Source organism: Astatotilapia calliptera, chromosome 10 (genome assembly GCF_964374335.1).
Source record: "Astatotilapia calliptera chromosome 10, fAstCal68.1, whole genome shotgun sequence".
NCBI classification, from domain to species: domain Eukaryota; kingdom Metazoa; phylum Chordata; class Actinopteri; order Cichliformes; family Cichlidae; genus Astatotilapia; species Astatotilapia calliptera.
The window spans coordinates 5,220,640-5,243,565 of NC_137431.1; the positions used below are offsets into that span (position 1 = coordinate 5,220,640).

At 38.0% G+C, this 22,926-nt stretch overlaps 1 protein-coding gene across 1 annotated transcript in view; it reads left to right on the forward strand.

Annotated features, from left to right (window-relative positions):
• Positions 1 to 22,926, forward strand: part of pknox2 (pbx/knotted 1 homeobox 2) — a 122,124-nt gene that overhangs the window by 61,620 nt on the left and 37,578 nt on the right. Inside the window, exons 2-4 of the mRNA XM_026181038.2 lie at positions 3,531 to 3,637; positions 6,136 to 6,272; positions 7,029 to 7,040. Of these exons, the coding sequence (XP_026036823.2) occupies positions 3,551 to 3,637; positions 6,136 to 6,272; positions 7,029 to 7,040 (236 nt within the window). The 5' untranslated portion in view covers positions 3,531 to 3,550. The remainder of the gene's footprint in view (positions 1 to 3,530; positions 3,638 to 6,135; positions 6,273 to 7,028; positions 7,041 to 22,926) is intronic.

Genomic DNA, 22,926 nt, shown 5'->3' on the forward strand with positions numbered 1-22,926 from the left:
AGTGGAAGAAAGTGGATTGATGGATGGTAATGGTTGATACTGTGGAGTCTACATGTGTACAGCGTCAAGTGATAGAAAGTGTCACGGTTAACTTGGTAATGTAAGATTATGCCGTGTTGTTGGCTTGTGGGGCTAACATGCTAAAGTAAAATAAATAAGATGATAATGGATAATATTATGGAGCAAACATGCTAACAAAACATATTTAACTTGGTCACTTTTTTACATTATATATATAGGTATGCATATACAGCACACTAATGCATGCTAATGTTAACATTCAGCTTTAATCTGTTTGGAGACTGAATTCAAGAGTGCTATAAAAATCTGAACATCACAGCCTCACATCAAACCACCAATTCAGCAACATGGTTATTTTCAGTTTTACATGTGAGGACTCACATTACCTGTACTCCACAGTTTGTGCGACTGTCAACACCATCACCTCTGTTCACTTCTTTGCTGTGAAGTGTTGATAAGTCAACCTGAGAGAATACTGCATCTCTGTCTACAACAGGCTTGTTTTTATTAATGAACCAGTGTAAGCCCCCTACCAGGTCACAGTTTGGCATGCAAGAAGTGTTCTCCAGGGTGCTGCTTTGTGTGTTTAAATCGCAAAGTTTCTTTTTATCACCGTAGTCAGTGGCACGAAACACTCTCATCCCATGTATAATAGAAGCTGGACACTTTGTAAGAAATTCACCTTTAAACCAAAGCAGAGAAAAAACACTTCAGACATAGCTGAACTGTGAAGTCCACAGGCAGTGATCACATCATGTGTGACTAGATATGAATATTTATTCAATGCCGGAGGTAAACGGGGTGAAACCGCAGCTACACTGCAGCCTAACCTTGCATCAATAGAGCACAGGCCCATTCTATGCCTGAGAATTGTTGGAAAATTGAATGCTGAATAGAAATGTTCCTTATTGCACACAATCCGATGAAAGAGAACGTCTGCCTCCAATCCAAATTCACAAAACCCTTTGATGTTTGTTGAAATAATTTTATGCCTACTTCTCATTTTTTATTTTATGCTTGCTCTTGAATTTTGATTGTGACTACAGGCACTTTTCAATTGATATGCATTACGAACTTTGCAATAATTGAAAGGGCCTTGTTGAGGAACAAACATGTCATTTATCCCCGAAATTAATTTCACAACTTATTGTGTAACCACACACCTTTGGTGACTTTGGAAAGGGTTGGTGACAGATGCTTATTGTCTTCAAAAATTGTACTTTCAAATTCATGAGAGAATTTTTTTTGCTGGGTTGAAATTAAATATCTTGTTGGTGTTTTTCTGGGTTTTTTTCCCCAGTGTTCTTGTCTGCTCTTGTATGTACATTCACGCCTCAGCAGCCTTGGTATAGCATGTGTTTGTGCACAAGTTATGTTTCAGTGTGTGTATATTTATGGATGCACCATTGCCTGCTCAAATTTACCATTTGGTGGCTTGTTCCTTTGAGGGATGGCAAAACTTGAGAGGCTGCGTAAAATACTGTGTGGTAATTGGAATTGCTTTATCTTCAGTCTCATCAATTAATGTGCAATTTTCCATTTAATCACTAACACGCTCGCTTCATTTGCAATTAAAATGAGGACTGATAACAGAGAAGATGCCTTTCAGCTGATACCAGTTGGAATGAGAACAGAAACCAGAAGACACAATCGGTACACAACACGACTCACTGAGACATGCGCATGGCACACAAACAAGTGTGAACGCACGCAGAGCAAACAGTCCTGCTTATATATGGGTGCACTGAATACATACACACTGAAACAGAATGACACAATAAAACATGCAGATTTACAGCTGAAACCCCAAATTAGAAACCAAATCACCATTTGAAATCAAAATGCTGGCAGCGGTGGTGGATAGGGGTGCCACTCAAACAGAGAAAGGTCTACTATGGTTGTCTTTTCTCTGACTTTCCCATTCAGAGACATTGTCAGGGTCTGAGTCTCAGTGGGTGATGAGCTGACTGGCAGTGAAATGTCTGTCATGTAATATCCCAGAGTAGAGAGGAGAAAAAAGTTGCTCTTGCTGCTTCCCGTCTTTCTCCTGAAGATACTGAAGTCTACCCAAAAGGAGCCTTTTTGTTCACTCAGCTCAACACACAGGAGGCCATAGGAGGAGATTTTATAGTGCTGGAAGGAGGAATGCCGCATAATACTCAAACATAATCTCATTAATGTTTCTGTAATAGTCCAACTTGTTGTGTCTTATATACTTATTCATTACATATTTTTGCAGTTTTTCTTTTGTAGTCTGTCCAAGATCCTCGTTTATACTATCATGTAAACAGTGTTATATGATTATTATAGTCTGTAACTTCACTGTCAAATACTGCAAATCCTTGGCTTTAACAGTCTGGTTGATTTGCTCCATTTTCCTGAGGCGGTATCTCCTGAGCGGATGTTGCAAGCGCTACAGAGATTTTGGTCAGATGTTCCAGTTTCATTTCACTAGCTGGTAATCAAGTGCTTTTCCTCCAGGTCAATACCATTCAGTCCAAGTGCACCAGTCCATTGTAACTGCTGCCTGTCTTTCACAACCACGCAAGGCTTTATGTGGCATTAGAGTGCATTTTTCCAATAACTCTCCCAGCTCAGGGTACCGAGCAAACGGATTGTTTAAAGTGACAGATTGAAACATCCCATGTGTCTGATCTCACATGATTTGTGAGATCAGAGTTTAAAGCCTGCCTTTTTTTAAAAGTTGAAATCTCACAAAAGGTTTAATAAAGTTTAACCACACCTTTATCTAAAACACATTTTCTGCCATCAGCTCACATTAACAAGGCGTTTTCATGCAGTATACACATAGGTTAAATGTAACTTAAGGAAAGAGATCCAGCTGTGCTGTGTGTGTGTATGTGTGTCTCTGCAAACCAATTAGCTTCCTTCAGTGGGGGTGGGGGCAATGGTTACAACAGAGTTCCACAGGGTACGGCCCTCAGCCCTGTGGGGTCTTGGCCAATAGCAATTAGCCTACCAACAAGAGCCCTAATTAGCCCTCTTGATTGGCTTAGTTACAGCACAGCAACAACATCAGCAGCCAAAACATAGAGACGACCAAGGTGACTCCGCCACAATGCATGTAAAGCCATCTGTAATTAGCAAACAAGCATAGCTCTCTGTAAATGGTAAACAAGTAGTGGGCTTTATTTGTGGTATCCTTATGAACCTGCTGCTATGTAAGGTATTTCATTAAAAGGGCTGCACACACTTAATCAGGTTGTTTTCTTTTTACTTGTCAGCATTGTTAGATCACTCAGTGTTAATACTGACTGTTCTGTGAGCTCTATGCAACACATGCAGAAGTAGACTGAAGAGAAATATAGCAAAGAAATAAATTAGTAAGTGCAGAAGGGATAGAAGTGTGAGATGATGTGTTTGAGAAACCCATCTCATATGATTTAATCATAGCAGCACCTGGTGGTGGCTGCTGTCATAGAATTTGCAATCACTGCTTGCTTGCACTGGATTTATGATTTTTTCTTTCTTGTCTGTTTCTTTACCAGTCTCAATGTGAAACTATCCCATGATGCAACATGTGTCCCCAGCATCTGCAGTGACAATGATGGCCACCCAGAGCGCTCCTCCGCCATCGTACCAGGAGAGCCAACAGGTTAGAGCGCCAACTTAAAGACTTGTCATATGGTACAAACCTCTGTACAGTAACCCCTGTGTCTAATGTGAACACACAGCTTGGCTTATGGAGGTTTTCTGTGTTATCTGAGCTCTTACTTAACTGGGGATGTGCCAACAAGCATAAATCCGGATGTGATGAGAAGGATTGAAGGTTAAAGATTTGAAAAATAATCATTTTGAATTTTTACCTAAACTGAAACTTTTACTGTTTTATAGTTGAATTTCTAAGATGATTTGTAGTACACATTTAAGAGCAGCCTCTCATGATTCATACATAGTGTCATTTTAAACAACTTCTGGAGTTAAAGAAAAAAAAATGAAAGTAACGTTTAACCTTTGGGGTTTTGTTGACAGGGGATTTATGCCCTTGTTTTTTATCTAGCTATCTTTTCTCAGTATGCATTAGGCTGTTCTTTTCAACAGGAGCTGAGGTTTTGAATTTGTTTTGATTTTTGTGAGAACACAGAAATTAACTAAATGAAAATGACATAAAATGTTTTGCTAAATTACAAATCATTTCATATTCTATGACATATAATCTAAACCGTATACTCAATGATATCATGACCTGCCTTTGGTCCTGTCTACTCACCCGTTAGCCCAATCAGTTCCAACCTACTAAGGCCACACTTGCTATCTGGCCTCCAGGTGTTAGCCACCTGGAGGCCAGGTGTTAGCCTAAAACATATAAAGTGGAACTAGTGTGGAGCTGGCTTGTTGTGTTGTGGGCTGATAGTTTGGTAAACTCACAAGCCATGCATCAGCAGATGTACTGATGTTCTTTACAAGGATATGTTCTAAACAGACTTGTATAGAATTTTGGATGGGTGATCCTTTGTGAGAACTACAGTACAGCACCATTCATAGATGTAAAACAAATGTGTAGCTATTTGTAGTGAACCAGCCTCTAAATCTACTATTCAAAATCATATCTGTTTGTAACTTTTCCTTAAGTTTATGAGAATTATTAAGGGTGAACATGAAAAAAGATGCTGTCATAAAAGATGATAAAGCACATAAAGAGAATCCCTGGCTGAACATTAGCTTTAAATAATAACTTACAGATACAGTGATACCTGTGTAAAAATACACAGCTTATACCGAGTGATCACCAGAAAGGATAATACATAATAGTACAGAAATATTAGAATAGAGAATATTTTGTTCAGCGCCACAGACATCCTGTGATGGTGGAATAGAGTAGGTTCATCTGACCATCTAACCCTGCTTGTTGTTCATAGCACCTCTGTCTGCTCTCGCCAGAGGATTAGTGCCAGGGGAGAGCTCCCGAGCTGCAGCCTGTGTGCTCGGTAAATGCAAATTAGAGCTAGTTAAGTGTGAAGAACCTAATTTATTTCCCATTTGGTGCTGGGATTAAGACTTGAAGCTTCCTTCCACCCCACCCTGCTGAAAAAAAACAGAAGGGGGGATGGGTTTTTTTTTACATTCATATCCTCACAAAAAACGAATGAGAGAGAAAAGTGGAATGAAGGAAGAAGATAATCAAGGAGATGAGTGGTCATGTTTGTAAAACATGTTAGCCCTCTTTCTCACCCACAATACAAATACCTTCAAAAGAAGCAAAAACATCCTATGAGACTTGTGCATCTTATAAGACATATATAAAATCTAAACATTTACTGACAGAGGCAGTCAAAATCTTTTGTACTCCTTTTCTATATTCTGATTAATTCACTGTTCAGTTTCTTGTTCCAAACTGGATATTTATCATTTAACAGCAGTCTATAAGATCTGTAAGTGTCTTGTTCAATTACTCAACCTGTCCTAACTCACTCATTCACTCACAATTCATTTGCTTAACAGCATCATCAGGCCATTGACCTGTCGAGCCATAATGATTCATGCCAGCGACATCCTCATTTGGCGTCTGACAGAATTCAGTGCATGTTGTGGCCTTACTTGCTTCGAAAAGCAATTACAAGAATTACTTTTAAAAAATGACTTTTATATATATCTGAGGGGCTGTCATCACCCTGCCAGGTGGGTGGGTTGGCAGTCAACATGGACACCCAAGTTTGTGAGTGTGATAACCTAGGATTTCCAAATTGATACCAAAGGGCCACATACTAAAAACAAACAAGTTCAAATCTCAGTGACCTAAACCTCAAGGTTAGAGGTCAGAGGTCAAGTTTTCTGAAAATCGTCGTCTCAAGTTATCGGAATGAAACTGCGATAACTTGAGATGATGTAGGATTTTGAAAGTACTTAATTAGTGGTAATTACTAAATATGAGCATGTCAGCATGCTTTAAATGAATGATAATCATTAAATCTTAGCACTGCCGTGTTAGGAGTATTACTGTGAGCGTATTAGCATCCTAAATCACCGTATATATGCAACATCACAGATGATACTAAAACAAAAGCAATATTCAAAGTCATAATTGCCAATGTAAGAAAAAAAGAACATAAATTTATCATTAAGTCATTTTGTGATTATTTTAAATATCACCAGATGACGGGCACGACTCAACAGAACACCAAGACCCCACAGGTCCACATCCCAGCAGCCTCCGCAGCACCAAATAGCTCTGTCAGTGTGACCCTTGACCCCCAGGCCCAGCTTGAATCTGACAAGAGGGCTGTTTACAGGTTGGTTACATTTTTCATGAGACATCTCTTACTGTAAGGGCTATAAGCCAGTCTGAAAACATAAATATGTAAAGATGACCAGGGACAAGAAGCAGAGAAAGACCATGTTGTTTATCAGTGGTTTTTTGTTTTGATTATTTAGCCATGTGTTTGTGTCATGAAGTTTGGCAGTGTGCACCCTTCTGCTTCTGAATTACATTTCAATTGTTCCCCTTTGAAGAAATGTTTCATTTCATGCTGACTTTAAGAGACTGTAGTAAATTAACTTGATGTGTTACTCACCGATGAAGGACACAGGCACTAGTGTTGTTTTTAATGCATTCTCTCAAACTAGCCATGACATAAAAGCTTTTGGAATTATACTTGAAGGGGCTTTCTTCAGATTTCATTTATAAACCAGAGAGCACCTTTGTTCCTTGACTCCTCATAGGCAGTTCAGTTTTCTCTGCTTTGAACTGTGTAAATGTTACAAGACTTTAAAAAAAAGTATCTCATAGTGCAGCAGTTGTCTGTATAATGAGGTGGGCTCTAAATTGTTATAATTATCACTCATTATAAACTCACTGTTTTGAATTACGAACAGCCAACAAAAATAAAGCAGACCAGAAGAGGACAAAAAAGAAATTTAAATCATTTGTTTATTTGCTGTTGAAAGTGATATTTGAAATTTTATTGGCCATTTGTTTTGTGTGAGGTTTTAGCTTGACTCCAGATCAACATTGTAAAACATAATTTATTTCTCTTTCACGCCAACAGCCATTTTCAAAGGTAAGCATCACTCTTCAGATGAAAGAGAGCTTCTTTTGGAATCACACTTGTGAATAGATGTTCATTTAAGTAGAAACACATGAACCATACTAATAGAGATAATAGAGATGTTTGTGAAAATGGATTTCATCATGTGTCACAATTACTCGTAATACTTATTTTACAGGCTTTTACTTTATGTTCTGGCCAATGTCTGTGTAAAGTGCAGCAATATTACAAAAGAAAAAGGTTATACTGTTTACAGGAAATAAAGAAAGTAGTTACCACAGTTACGCTGCTGCTTAGGTTATGTTTTTATATTAGCTGCCTGGCACTGGTAGATATATTAAGTTGACATTTATGCTGTGTAGTGAATTGCTTTTTTACATTTTCAGATTGTGTGGAAGTTCTGTATTCAAATTATTCAAAATTCAAATTAATCATATGATCAGCAAATAAATCTCAAGTCACACTTTCAGCACCATTTGACTAATCTTTTATTTAAAAGTCTACATCTCTCTCTCTCTCTCTCTCTCTCTCTATATATATATATATATATATATATATATATATATATATATATATATATATATATATATTGATTTGATTTGATTTTGAATAGAATATTGATATATATATATATATATGTTTGTAAGAAAATTACTGCTTGGGGAAAACCCAGAATGCCAGCAAAAAAAAAAAAATGCCAGCAAAAAAAAAGATACAAATTACACCTCCCTCTTCTCTCAGCTCATCACTAGAATATTGATAAACCCTTATAATGAGTTTATATTATCTATTTATGAAGTAAATTATTCAAAATATACAGGCATTTTTAATCAAGCTGGCTGATCTCCTGGTGTTGCCAGACTATCAGCAACTAACTTGATTTGTTGAGTGAAGGCTGCCCAGCACTGTATGGTATTAGGGTCCCACCTGAGTGTATCTGCCACTGCTGGAGATGTGAGTCCCCCCCCATGTGCAGACCTGAGGCAAGCCACTGTAAAGTCCTTGGTTGATCCACTGAGATACAAGGCTGTCTTTGATGTGAGGCACCATGTTTGGAGCAGCTCCGGGTGTATTTGTGGTGGTGGAATCAGCCCCTCTTTCATTTCCTCTGGGGAGTTTTGGATCTTGGTTTCCTCCTTTAACAGTTCTCAACCACATATACAATACGAATTACTAATTCTAGCTGTGACATATAGAACATTTGAAATTATTAAAATGCGATCTCAGTTATAAAACCTGTTTGTTGACTACTTGCTTTTATTATTAAGCTAAAAGCTACAGCTGACAAGAATAGACTTGCATTATATGAACTGACTGTCCTTAACTGGCACTTTAATCATATAAAGACAAAATATGTGCATCCCATTTGAATTGCACCCCTGCATTGACTATAATTTCCAGTCCATCAGGTTAGATTAGATTAGAATCAGGTATTCCAGAGTATAGGTACCAGTGATTAAAACCAAACAGACAGTGATGGGAAGAACCTGTATTGTTTAGCTCTGATATTTGCATCTGCTCTTCTCTCTGCAGTTTTGACTCTGCTTGCACAAAGGAAGTAATCTTTACAATCCTTATAAAGTAATCTTTTACACTTGTTTCTGGGCAAGAATATTCCAGATTTGATTTGATTTTTTCACAAACACAGTATAGCTAATAAGTTGCGAACAAAAACACTAGCAGTCTGTTAATACTTTACATGTATACTGAAATTAAACACTCTCATAAACTTTAGTGGCACTTATTAATAATAAATAGCTAGATGGTCTTGTAGTTCCCCAAATGAAAGTGAAAGTTCAGAGAGTGGAACTTCTTTAGTAGTGCTCAGTAAATATTTAGTCATTTTACTCTGTTAGGAGTCTTCCTAGGGGTGGGATGGGTCAGTAGGTTTGAGGGTTTGCTCCATGATCACAAGGTCGGGGGTTTGAATCCACCGAACAGTTATCCTGAGGTACCCTTAAGGAAGGAGGTACCCTTTTATACACACTGCTCCCCGGGTGCTGGATTAGTAGATCCCTATTGCTTCACTGAGTGAATGGGATACATGCAGAGGCCTATAAGGGGATTAAAATTTAAAAAATGATCATTAAATTGAGAAAAGTTTTCCATTTGAGATATCTCCTTTCCAACTATGAACCTTCACAGAATGGCAGGGTCTGTGAAACGTAGTGTTACAGACAAACATAGCTGTAGATGATCAGTGTCTTTATGTGATAAAAAAGCAGTGGGCTAAAGGGTAAATTGAGATGAGAGTAAATGGTGCTACGGAGAATATAATGTCGAATGAGTCAGTTAATATGTATAATGGCCCGTCATTAAAATGCAGTAATTAGCTTTTAGAGGCAGCCCTAAGAATTCACCAGCATGTGCTGTTTAAAATCTCCTATTGAAATAGTTGTGTTTAAGCACTCAAAGAAGTGCTGAGCAGATTAGAATTTTTGGCATGACTGTTGCCCTTGTGAGGAACTAATGACTAAACGCACCTTGTTATAAACACAATTAAATTTGACTTCACTTCCGTCTCCCACAGTGAGTGAAATTATGCAAAAAGACACAAATAGCACTTTGTTTTTATGCTTCTGTGCTGTGCTCATATGGGGGCTGTAGACTTTGAAAGGAGAAGAGCAGTGAGAATCAGCATCTCTGCCATTTTTCTTTAATTATTTTGCTCAGGAAGCCTGTGCAGGCTTTAATGTTTCTTTTCACTAATTGCTGGAATGCCAATTTTATGAGGAGATGTGTGCTTTTCTCTCTCCGTCTCTCTGTCTCTCTGCCTGCTTTGTTATTAGCAGCAGAGTAAATGTGTGATAGGGTAATTAGCCTAATGAGTTGTGGCATTTACTATAAAGATCCTTCTGGATTCTCTGCATCTTATTAAAAAGCGGGTGAGTCTTTTGTTTTTTAGGTTGCGAATGTAGAATTTGCGGCTGAGATGGAAACACGGGCTTAATTGAAAGAGACATCATAATAGTCGTTTCTGTTTTCAACAGAAATGTCCTTGTAATTCTCAGAACCAGCCCGGGTAGAAGAGATGTGTTTACCAATGCGCTCTTTTAAGGTGACACTTTTATGCTTGACTTAACAGCTCACTTACTTTACATGAAGAGAACTTGGAGTAGAGAATCAATGATAAACAACAGGGTGAATGTGCTTTTCAAAAGTTCTCACAGGCTGTATCATACATCTGCTGTATACATTAAATGGAAGCATATGCTACATTTAGTTACTTACACGTTATTTCATAAATCTCTAAAATCAAATAAACACATTTTTGTCTTACGAGAAGTAGTCATTGTCATTTTATACGTTTCAAAAAATCTGAGAAAAATAGAAATAAAATTCGATTCCTTCTTGTCTTTGACAGCCGTACAAATGCAGAACTGTATGTGGTGCACATTACCACTGACATGCCTCCATAGTGGATCTTTGCTGAAAGCCCTTCTCATGCTGGTCCTGGCCCCTGTATTTTGAATTGATGGGGTTTCTTTGTGTTTCTGGAAAGGTTAGCAGTTAGCCATGCTGCTAGTTCCTTAATTCACAAAGCTAAAGCGAGTTATTCAGCCTCTATTTGCAGTTGTTGTTGACAACATTACAACATGACAATATACACAGGAGGAGATTACTTTTAATTTGATACATCCTAGGATTGACACATTTTGTTATAGCCTCCATGTTTGTGTGAGTCTCTAATGCACCATAAAGTCTATTTATCCTCACTGCCACAATGCATCAATGCGTTCTCCACCACTGTGCTGCTATTCCAGCAACCCAAAGTCTCTCACCATTTGATGGGCTTAAAACAGGCCGTGCTTTTTTCCATTTACCGGGTCAGCATGTGTTGGTGTTCAGCTGCTTCTGAATGCAAGAAACTGTGTCAAAGCTCAAGTGGCTTTATTGGCTGTTTCTTTAAGATACTCATTTTTATGAGTATCCTTCCGCTTGACTTTAGTTGAGAATGAAAGTCCAAATTTTACCTTTTTTTAATTTCTTACTTGGACAACTTAGCGATCCATGTTATCTTTTGTTAGCACGAGTGGCCTACAGCAAACACAGAATAGGACATAATTTACACTTCACAGCTGCTAACCCACACTCTGTGCAAAGACAACATTCATTCAGTCAGCCTCAATTTTTATCTTTATTTCTTTATTGAAAATAACAGTAGCTTTTTACAGAATGTAGGCGAAGTCACGTATTTTGTCAGCTTTTTTAAAAAGCGCGCATATATATATGTATATATGTATGTGTGTGTGTGCGTGTGTGTGTGTATTGCCAAAAGCGCAAGTAAAGAACATCTGCCAATGCAGGATAATCAGAAAGGATGTACATACACACAGGGATACAAAGTGAAATGAAAGGTAGACTGTTTAAATACAGATGACATATTGGTTGAAGGGTTTCAAGACCAGACATAAGAATAAAAGGCAATATTGAGAAGTACAGAAAAGGAGACTGGATTTTTTCAGATAATGCCGCAGGTTCTTTGTGTGTATGTGTGTGAATGTGTGACACACTCCTTTCTCTAACACAGGGTGTGCTTCAGACATGTAGCCTGGGGAAATGGGGCCTTGTTGGGAGCACACACAGCAGGGCTCACCACAAACTGGCTTCTAATATACAGGGGTACAGCAGGCCTGATTAGACTGGCAAACAGTGGGGAGCAGAGAGAGAGAGGAGGACCTCTGTCTCTTCCTCTCTCTCTCCAACTCACACGCATCCCCACGCAAAAACACACAGCGGTACCTTCAAACCCCACCCCGTCGTCTTTCTGTACCCACTTGGTGGCCTAACAGATTATTGCAAATGCAGGTAAACATGACTCGTTCCTTAGATGACTACGCTGCTTTGATTTGTGCTTGTTTTCATGCGCTGCTCTTCATCTGCAGGTTTAATGTTTTTGATAGGCTGTAGACAACTTGGTAGATTTAAGTGCTAAAACTCAAATGTAAAGAATATTTTCAACTGGGATTGACATTTCTTTTATTTTCCTTGAAAGACAGTGAACCTCTCACCACATTTCCATTCAGTAGCTCTCCTGGAGCTTCCAGTTATATAACACAGTCTTCCTCGGCAGATGGATTTGTACTTAAACATGTGATGGAATAGTGGATGTTCAAAAGTCCTCTTCTGAGTACCTCACTTTCCCTGTTTCTGTTTACCAGTTTCAAATCTGGATAGAGTGTACATGTCCAGACATTTATGATCTTTTTGTATAAAATGACTTTTTGAACATACTGAAAATGCATCCTTTGGTCAGATGAGGTAAAAGTATATATCTTGGCAGTAGCGACACTGCTTATGTTTGGAGAAAGAAAGAGGTCTACAAGCCAAAGAACACTTTCTCCACCGTTAAACATGGTGGTGGAAGGATTATGCTGTGGAATGCTTCACTGCATCTAGAACTGGGAATTTTGACAATTCTTCCAGATGTTTGTAATGTCAGATGCTGATGTTGGACCAGAAGGCCTGGTTTGCAGTCTCTGCTATGAATCATCCCAAAGGTGTTCTATCGGGTTGCACTAGCCTGCACTCATGATGGAACAGAAAGGGACAACACCAAACTGTTCTCACAAAGTTGGAAGCATGAAATTATCCAGAATATGCTGAAGCAGTAAGAGTTCCTTTCATTGGAACTAAGAGGCCAAACCCAACATCTGAAAACAACCCCACACCATAATCCCCCCTCCACCAAACTTTACACTTTACACAGTACTTGTCACAATGCAGACAAGTACCGTTCTCCTGGCAACTGCCACACATCTCCACTTCTATTGAGTCCAATGGTGGCCAATGGTGATTACAGCACTGCATCTGCCGAATTATATCGCGCTTGCAGATGTAAGGCTTGAGCTGCTCAATCATGGAAACCCATTCCATGAAGTTCTCTACACACTGTTGTTGAGCTAATTTCTAGGGACCATGGAATTTGGATGTCTGTAGTGATTGACTCAGCAGAAAGTTGGTGACCTCTGAGTACTACCACTCTATTATTTTAGGAGGGCTATCACTTTGTGGCTGAGTTGCTGTCATTCCCATTGAAAGTTGTCCGTGGAATATTTAGTAGCAAGGAAATATCACAAAGTGGCTATCATGGTACCATGCTCCTGAAATTTACCCATTCTTTTACAAATACTTGAAGAAGCAGTCTACATACTTAGGTGCTTGATTTTATATTTATGTAGGCATGGAAGTGATTAAAACACCTGACTTCAATGATTTGAATAGGTGAGTGAATACTTTTAACAATATAGTGAATAATAATAATTCTGCTTTATTTATATATGACCAAATATAGCATTAGCAAGGAATAAGTAAAGGATTGTATTATGAATAGTAGATTGATGTTGTGATAACACAGTTACAATATCACATACCATACCTGTGGTAGACAGTTGAAGCAATGAAAAAAAGTTAAAAGTAGAGATCAAATGGTTGATGTAAAAGTAATTAAATGTAATGAAGGGATTTTCCAAATAGTTAGCTAAGGTTAAATATTTAATTAGAAAAAAGTTGCAATAGTTGTCATTAAAATGTTGAAATCATAAGCTTAATTCATAGAATAACTGCTGAAAACACAGTGCAAAAGTGTAATGAAAAACTATTTAATACAGTTAGATAAATGCCTGCCAGGTGGGCGTGTCCACTACATTGTCCCAGTAGATCTGACATCATGTGAAAACTGTGGTTTAAAACAATATATATCAACAAGGTCATTTTTTCTGTTAAAAACTAGGACTAGTATTACACATTTTATAATTGGTTAAAATAATCATAATTTAAACATAGGTTGTGATGATTAAGGGGTTCAGGGCTATGGATATGTGGGAAAATACAACAACAACAACAACAGAAAACCCCAAAGAAATAATAATAAATGTAAAAAAAAAAAAGTACCACATACTGTATGTGTTTTTCACTTTAAGACAAGACATTTTTTGTGCTTTTTGAAAGTGCTCTACCTTTTGTTGTGTTCTGTTATCTGATCAAAAATGTACTGGCACCTTATTCCCTTGCTTAGATCCACAGGTCATAAAGCAGATTCCACTAAAGCTGCCACGTGCCTCACCTTCATGTTTAAGTCATCATGCTCTCCGCTCGCCTCTGATTCTCCATTTTGGGCTTTTCGTTGGTGATCCAGCATGGTGCAGTGCAGGAAAAAGTGTGTGTGTGTGTGTGTGTGTGTGTGTGTGTGTGTGTGTGTTGGGGTGAGGTGGGGGGTTGGTGATGACTCCACTCACTGGCCGTCCTGTAAATCGCTCTTTTATGGCCCTCATAATGATCCCCCAGCCAGCAATCTCGATTCCGTCGCACTGCAGATAGGAACCGCTGCTTCTGGCAGTCAACATGAGGGTGCTCAAGATGGCTGGAGGAGGTAGCGGGAGACTGGAAAGCACACACTGTGTGACTACACACTGGCACACACATACATATGTTCACATTCATAAAAATGCATGCCTTTTCACACCCCATCTACCTTAATCCCAACTTCCTGTGTAAAGGTCATAGAAAGTGCCGAAGGATGGTGTTTTGACCTCACTCAAAGTTGGTGAGCTCCAACAGCGTGCAATTGTGTAACATCATCAGAGACAGACTTCCTCATGCAGACCAATAGTGCCTTGATAGTTTTAGGCTTTTACATGATTTTGGAATATACCAACATTGAACTGCTGACAGCAACGGTTAGCTTAGAATTTCCAAAAGTAATCTCAAAACCCATAATTACTTTGTCATATCCACTGAACTTGATTTTACACAAGAGAACGCACAGATGTAGTTTGCTTTAACAAAAGACTTTATATGATCTGTTTTGCCAAAAACACTGCAAAATGTTAGACTGAAATTTCTAACATTTGATTTCTACAAAAGTGTTTATTTAAACAATATGAAATGTGGTTTAAAGCCAAGAAGCCAGGCAAAGAAAATATACGAAAAATTAAATGCAAATGAAATATAATGAATGCAAATGGATGGGTTTTACAAAGCTGTTGTTGTCTAGATATAGATCTCACCATATACATAAACAATTTGTTTCTAGATTTCATTATCACTTTAGCTCAACAAAGTCTGTTGTATAACAGTTTAATGAACTTTACTGTTTGCGAATCCTAATTAGAGTCAGTGTCATTAAACATGACATGCAAACAGCAGGAAGAACAGATAAATGAAACGTCTCAATCTATAGCTTGCATCATCAGCTATAAAAACTGTACAGTTAAAGATGTCTCTCTGTTTTCTTTTTTAACATGCAAGTGAGCTTTTTATTACTCATTCACTACAAATGTCACTGAAAATTACAGCACATGGCATGAATAGTAAAACAAAACATGTCACATTCGGAACAACAATTCAGATGAAATGTAATTACTGTACAAGTTGGCAAGTTTGTTTTTTGTTTGTTTCACCTGTATTTATTAAAACATACCGTTTGTGCTGCCGTCTGCACTCTCATGGACATTTTCACTTTTCTGCACTCCTTCCTGACTGAAGACATGTAAATCTATTATATTCTATTATATTACTAAAAACAAAATTAACTACTATCTGACAGTGGCAAGGACATTTTCAAACCACTAATTTAAGAAAAGAAGCAATAAAACATTATGAAAACACTCTCATTGCACATAAAACTGTAGCAATGAAAAGTGCATAAAGTATCGAAAATAAAAAGAATTATTCTGCAGAAAAATATTCCCCCAAATTAACAGAGGTCTCTGAAAAAGCTCTTCATGAGGCCTTGGATATATTAAAACAAATTAATAATTTCTGTTCAACTTCCCTGTTTTATTAGTTTTATTTATCATGACATATGTTGGCCAAGGTGGTTAAGCAAGACGAAACTGATCTGTTACAATGATAAATAACTGAGTGCTTGCTCTGTTTCCACACCATTTTGTTTCCAGACCACTTTGTACACAGTACAAAGTGGTAGTACCACTTTGTGGTCTGCATTTGTACTGTTCTGCCTTGCTTGCCTGCTATCAGTTTACCAAAGAGACCAAAGGTTTATCCACAATGCTCATGCGCAAAACCACCAGAAAAAAGCTTCTGGCCTCTTAGCTTGCTCACCCCGGTCATTGTGAACAGGAGATGGAGACAGCTACTACATTCTTTTGAGTACAAAACAGCGGAGCTTTCAATAATAATAGCCAGCTGCAGTCACAAGATTACAGTAATTTTAATGATGGATGCAAACAGGTTAGGAGCTTTATGAGATGAAAGGCTGTGATACGTTTTAATGTCTGTTAAAACATTATGTCTGTTTTTAGATCTGATAAGGCAAGCATTGCCTGCTTTCCTTTTCCTGATGGAACACCGCTTATAGTTTTGGGTACTGACACTATTTTTTTTTTTTAGCTCCTTACAAAAGCATAATCACATTCTAGTTGTTATTAAAGTATTCACCAATAGAAAGAGATCAAAATCAAATATTTCTCTCATGTTATCGTGTTAAGGTTATTTGAAGAAATAGCTTGATGCAAAGTGATTTAAATTTCTTGTCTTGGACATGCAAGAAATTCAGCTGTCATCTGGTTAACACTTTTAAGTGGCGTGCTCGCTTTGTTTTTAGCTTGCCTACTGTTATCACTTCTTTCAATTTGCCTGTTTATTTACCAGCCACTAAAGGTGTTGTGTACTCTCTAGCTCTTGCCACAATGCTCCTGAGGCTTTAAGCCCCGTAAGGCCAGATCTCCTTGACAGCACTGTGCTAATAGATGCAGTCAAGTATTTTTTTCTGTGTCTGATGTTTACAAATCACACGGGCATGTCTAATAAGACAAGGAAAGTATCAGTTTGCTGACACTTGTGGGCTAATATGTCATTTGCGTTATCTTTGAGTAGATATCGGAGCTTAGTAAAAATATGAGTTTAAATAAACTCAGAAAATTGTCAAAATTAATCAGATTGTGTAATAAAAATAACACTACATCTAAGACTAAATAAACCTCTCTCTCTCCCCCACCTGGATTCTTCTCCAAACCAACTCAAGCAGATACCAGACAAAAAATGCAGCATCTCTCCAGTGTGCACGTGACCGTCCTGTTTAATATTCCTGGCACGTAGGCTGAGGGAGCAGTATTAAATTGGGATCAGGGAGATTAGAGTATAATATAGTTGACTATTAAAGGCTAGAAATGAGAGCCATGGGTTAGAGCCTGAGTAGGGTCCATACCGCCACAATTCCCTACCATAATTTTAAAAGTGCTCAAAGCATTCAGTTAGAGTAGAAAAGCACTACATAAGTTCCTGTCGATTTACCGTTTATAGTCTATAGAATGAAAGTGAAAAATAATAGCAATAAATATTAAGCAAAGAACCAGCCAAGGAATTGTAAAAGTCAAATAGACAATCAGAAAAACAAGTCATATTTATTAATAAGATAGTATGAAACCAAAAGTTGTTTCATCTTCTGTGTGTGTGTGTGTGTGTGTGTGTGTGTGTGTGTGTGTGTGTGTGTGTGTGTGTGTGTGTGTGTGTAAACATTAGTAAAACTGAAGAACTTGTAATCTACACTGCGACTACTGTGTATTTGTGCACAGTATTGCACAGCACAGCTTTGTCTGTGAATGTGTTGCAGTGCTGCGTTTAAGGTTTTTCTTTTGGCAGTGTTGTATTGCTAGTGATGTATGAATGCCTCTGCCTTGCTAATGAGCAAAACAAATCCTGTTTTTCTTTGCCTTTCTGACTTTACTACTGGAACATGCTCAGCAAGGAGTAGCATCACTCCCAGATCTGTCATCCAGTTTCCAAGGCAAATGAAATGCAACAAAAGTGCAGTCTTCGAATCAGGCTGGACATTCTCATCAAAACTCGTGGGTTAGCTTGCTATCCAGTTAACTGGAACTGTAGAATCTTTATATAAAGAAGCTTTGTGTTTGACTGCATTTGTTCTCACTCACTGAACTAAAATCCTATCAACTTGGCTGTAGCTCAGGAGGTAGAGCAGGTCATCTACTGATTGGAAGGTTTGTGGTTTGATCCTGGTCTCCACGCCAAGTATACTTGGGCAAGATATTAACCCCAAGTTGCTCTCCAATGCAGCCATCAGAGTGTGAATGTTAGCTGGGAAGTACTGAAAAGCACTTAAGAAAGTGCTTTTGTGAAGGGGTGTGAATGTAGCATGTTGTATAAAGGGCTTTCAGTGCTATGGAAGAGTAGAAAAGCGATATGTAAGAATCAGTTCATTTATTGTTTGAAAGGTTCACAGTGTTCACCAGAAACAGTCACCTTGTTTTGAGATTTACAGTTACAGCCACTTAAAATAGTTGCCTCATCCCTGACAGGACCATGATGGATGCCTAGTGGAATCCTGATCGATTGCCGGCTGATAGATGACCCTCCTGTGACATGGACCATGCAACCATGAGTAGTAACGCCCCTAAGCAGCATTTAGGAATACTAGTGGTAATGTCTTGTGTATCCACCAGGGGGACCAGCCTGGAGGTGTATTCAGTTGAAGGCTTGCTCCACACTTGCACTCCAGTTACACAATAATGTGTATATATGCGTGTGTTTCTGCCAGAAATATGTGCCATTTTGTTCTAAAAACATCAGTGATCACTGTCGTTCTCTCTCGGTTTTTATTGCCACTATTAATTTTAAAGCTCATTTTTTTAAACCTTACAATGTAACTACAGCCCAGCCCATGCAGCAGTAAATTAATGACTAACCTTGTATTGTGTCTGGATTATCTCATTTGTTCTGCTGAGTGAAGTTTGGTCCATTTACAGTATCCTACCATACAATTGCATTTGTCCCTAACCATTGGGAACCCTCGCGTTTACTTTTATTGAGTGGAAAAAAGTTAGCGTTCATCCTCCAGCTTCACTATGCTAATATGTGGGGCAGCCATGCTAACTATACTGTAGGTGTATAGCTAGCCACCGTGTACCACATCATTATATACCAGCTAGCTCAACTTCAGTAACCCTACAAACGTCCCTGCTGTTTAGTTTCCTGTCATCGTTTATGTCAGAAGTGATAGCAGAGCTGTACGTTTTAATTTTTTCAGAAATCCCTCAGTCAGAACATGGTATGTTATGTTTAGGTGGAAAGTAGTGAGCTAACTTCTAACTCATAAATTTCACAAATTTTGTTTTCATGGATGCCTGGATTTTAAACTTAATTGTTACACCTGGTAGAGCAGCCACACTGATCACTTTATTAAAGATGAAAGAATTTAGACAGTTTGTAATTCTCAGTGATGCCGCAGTGTTCGTTTGACTTTCAGAGCTGAAGAGGAGTTTGGACCCAGAAATGGCTAATGACATCAGACTTACATACCTTTATCTTGGTATGTTCCACTAATCCATTCACTCAGACTTTCATGAAGAACAGTCCCATAATGTATTTTGTTGGTGAAACCGCAATCCTGAGTTCTATATTGAAAGTAAACAACAAACGACCACTAATTGACTCCAGAGGAACTCCATGTGGAGTGCCAGTTTTGTGTGATTCTCAATGGCAGATAGAAATACATTAAACATTTCCAGTATGAGGCTCCTTGGCTAAGGACACTGAATTCTAATTCTCAAGGGTTATTACTTTTCAACCAGTGATGGTTAAAAAACAAAACATTAACAACTTCACCTTTAAGGCCGAACGGTGTGTTTGTATATTTTTTCAGATTAAAACATAAATTAAATTGATCAGAATTTGCAAATTGTATTAGAACGGAGAGAAAATATTGAATACAGTCATTTTTACAATGATAGGAAAAGAAGGGAGAAAGTATAAAAGTAAACCAAAAGAAGCTAACACGGGAAGTATGATGGACTTATACAGACAGTGAATGAGTATAATTAAGTGCTTCTGTAAGTCATAGCAGTGAACCACTTTGCATATTAGCATCTCCTAAGTCAAATGCAACAATAACTAATCCCATTACTATTGTTTTACAACTTTATCTATAACATTGCTGATGATGCTTAAAATGAAAACTTTTTGTAACTTGCATATCTGTTATAAAGTTTCCTGAGTACTTGCTTGTTGTGGTATGAATCAAGAAAATACTAAAAATAAAATATTAGATGTCTCCACCCAAATTTTGCCACTTGTCCCCAGAGGGACATCAACATTTACATCATTATGTGAAAGCTGATAGGATCTGTGATTGATATGTTTGCCTGTATGGTTTACAGTTGAATGGAATTAAAAAGTATACTGCATCAATTTTCATCATCATTGTGTCTTTATGAAACAAAACTTTATGCAATCAATATTAATTTAAAAGTTATACAGCCACATTCAGATTCTACATAAATGTGCTTAAATGTAAGAATGAAAGTTCTTCACTCCTAAATGTGGCTTTTAGCTCCAAGCAGTATTTATTATGCATGTAGTAAATACAAGACACCATCAATCAAATCAATGCCTTTTCGTATTTTAAAACAGTAAACGCATCACCATTCCCCCAAGCCTTCACATATATGTTGTACATTTAAAACCATGGAATATGAATATAAAATATGCCATGTGTAAGCAGCTTTCAGGATTGTATAATTAGCTACACAAAATTTTTGTTATAATCCATTTGTCTTCCCAAGTACCCCTGGAATCAAAGTGGGGCGAGTGGGTGTGTTCAATAATGTAACATGTACTGTATACAGCAGCACACTATAGATCCTTGTACAGTATCCAAATGTCGTTCTCTGTGAAAGACAGAATGGAACAATTTAGATAACTCTCTGAAGCCCTGTGCCGTTACTGGACCATATCCTGTCCACTATAAGTACTTCACAGAGCTACCACACTGTTAAAAGTAGGACAAGGGCATTAGGAGTCCTTGGAGTACAGCTTATATTACAATATGTTTTAAATTCTTGTCCCTATTGACAAGTCTAATGTGTGCGTATGTGGTATCGAGTGGCAAATTGTTCACAGTACCATTGGCTAATTGCCATTTGAGTTAGTTGGCCATGAGCCCAGGTCACACTGCTGCATACATCCTTTTTGGGGTACATTTTAACATGACCTGAGATGCCATATAATTACCGTTTAACAGTGTAAACCTGTAAACTTCATCAAAGAGCACATCGCAGAAAACTGTTGTGGCCATGCTGACTGTAGCTTAGAAGAGAGGTTTGCAGACTGTAAACAGGAGCAGATATTGATTCGCCAACCTTCCAATTGATAGAAGACCTGCTCTAAGTATCCTCCGGTAAGATACTGAACCCCAAGTTGGTCTCTGATGCATTCATAGTGTGAACGTTAGAAAACACATATGTGTGAATGATGTAAGTTGTATAAAGTGCTTTGAATGCTCACTATATAAGAACCAGACTATTTAGTCTTTTGTAGAACCAGTTACAGATAGAAATGGAGGCTGAAATAAACCAAGCATGACTACTATCGCAATGATAGTAGTGATGTCCTCTGTTGAAGTGGAAGCTCTGCTTGGCTACGGTCAGGACAGACTTAGCTTTGACATCACTCTCGGGTTCTGCGCTTCTAGTTGCATTAGCGTTGTTTGTGCAGATTGCTAAATGCTTGCTCTTAGGGGGTCATGTGTTGGGTTGGGGGTTTCTCTGTATTATTGTATGGTCTTATAACAATATACAATATAACTAACCACTTAGCAATCTACAGTCTAATCAACCTAAAATGATTTTACAGACTATTCTTACACAGAAAATGAATCACCTGTCCCATTGCAAAATATAGAAGACATATAAATCGCTTTAGCTTTTGCAGATCAAAGTGAAATTTTAGTGATTGAACAGGTATTCTTCTACAACATAGGTGCTACCAACAGGAAAAAAAAATCTAAAAATCCATATTTGTTACTGATGGACATTAGAGAAAGACAAAACTCGTGACTGAAAAACTTTAGACTCTCCTACGCTCCCTGCAGAGGTCTGAGGGATCTTTTAGAAATTGTAATGTTAATTTCTGGAGACTTGATTGGTCTCTTCTTACCCGTTGATGATAAACTAAAGTGACTTCCATGTCTCCTTTAGACAGTAAGCTTTAATGTTTAAACGGTTACGGTGCTCCAATGTGCTGCCACCTCACCCTGGAGTAGCTATGAGCAAAGAAGCATGGGCATATCGTACTGAAAACTATTTTCCATTGGTGTGCCAAATTAATGCCTTACCTCTACTTGTTGCACACAGTTATCATTATGAAAACATTATTATTATGAAACATGAAAAACAATATGACGTTATGAAAAAGAACAATTTTCTAGTTGGGTTACACTTGGGCCCTATTCCAGGAAGTAGGATTAGCAAACAACACAGAGTTTGTTTGCCCAGGAGTTGCTGAGGGCAACTCCAGGTTTTCTGCTATAGAAAGACATTTAACTTCAATTTATGTCAGTTACTGAGGTAACAGACTCTACAAAAACCTACTGATTGTCAGATATTCTTTAAGTTTCTCTCGAACTCCTTCCCTCCTGCTGCACCTGAATTATTATGATAGCTGATTATTCATTTCCTCATTCATAATGTTGTTGTCAAAGCGTACAATGCAGCAAATTATTTTTTTAAAGTAATGTTTTATATGCAGCCTGTGCTGTGCTGTGACAACATTTCATGTTAAGTTTTTTTTTCTCAGATTGTGATTTAGTCATTAAATCTAACCCACACCTGGAAAGGTATGGTGTTCGAAATCCAGGGTACTGACTTCAACATAGTTCCAACTGAAAGCACCTAAATCAGTCTCCGTGGGTCAACCTAGAAATACACCCAGTATACACCCTCACACTGGTACTCAGTCAAAATCAAGTCAGAGCAAGACTTCCTGACTCTGAACACAGGCTGTATGAGGGATAACAAAAGAGTTTGAGATTATGGAGGAGCTGGCAGTAGTGCAATGTAAGAGATTATAACAGGGAGTGATTTATTTTATGGGGCTGAATTGGGACAAACTCGTAGGTGTTACAACTGATAGTTGTCCG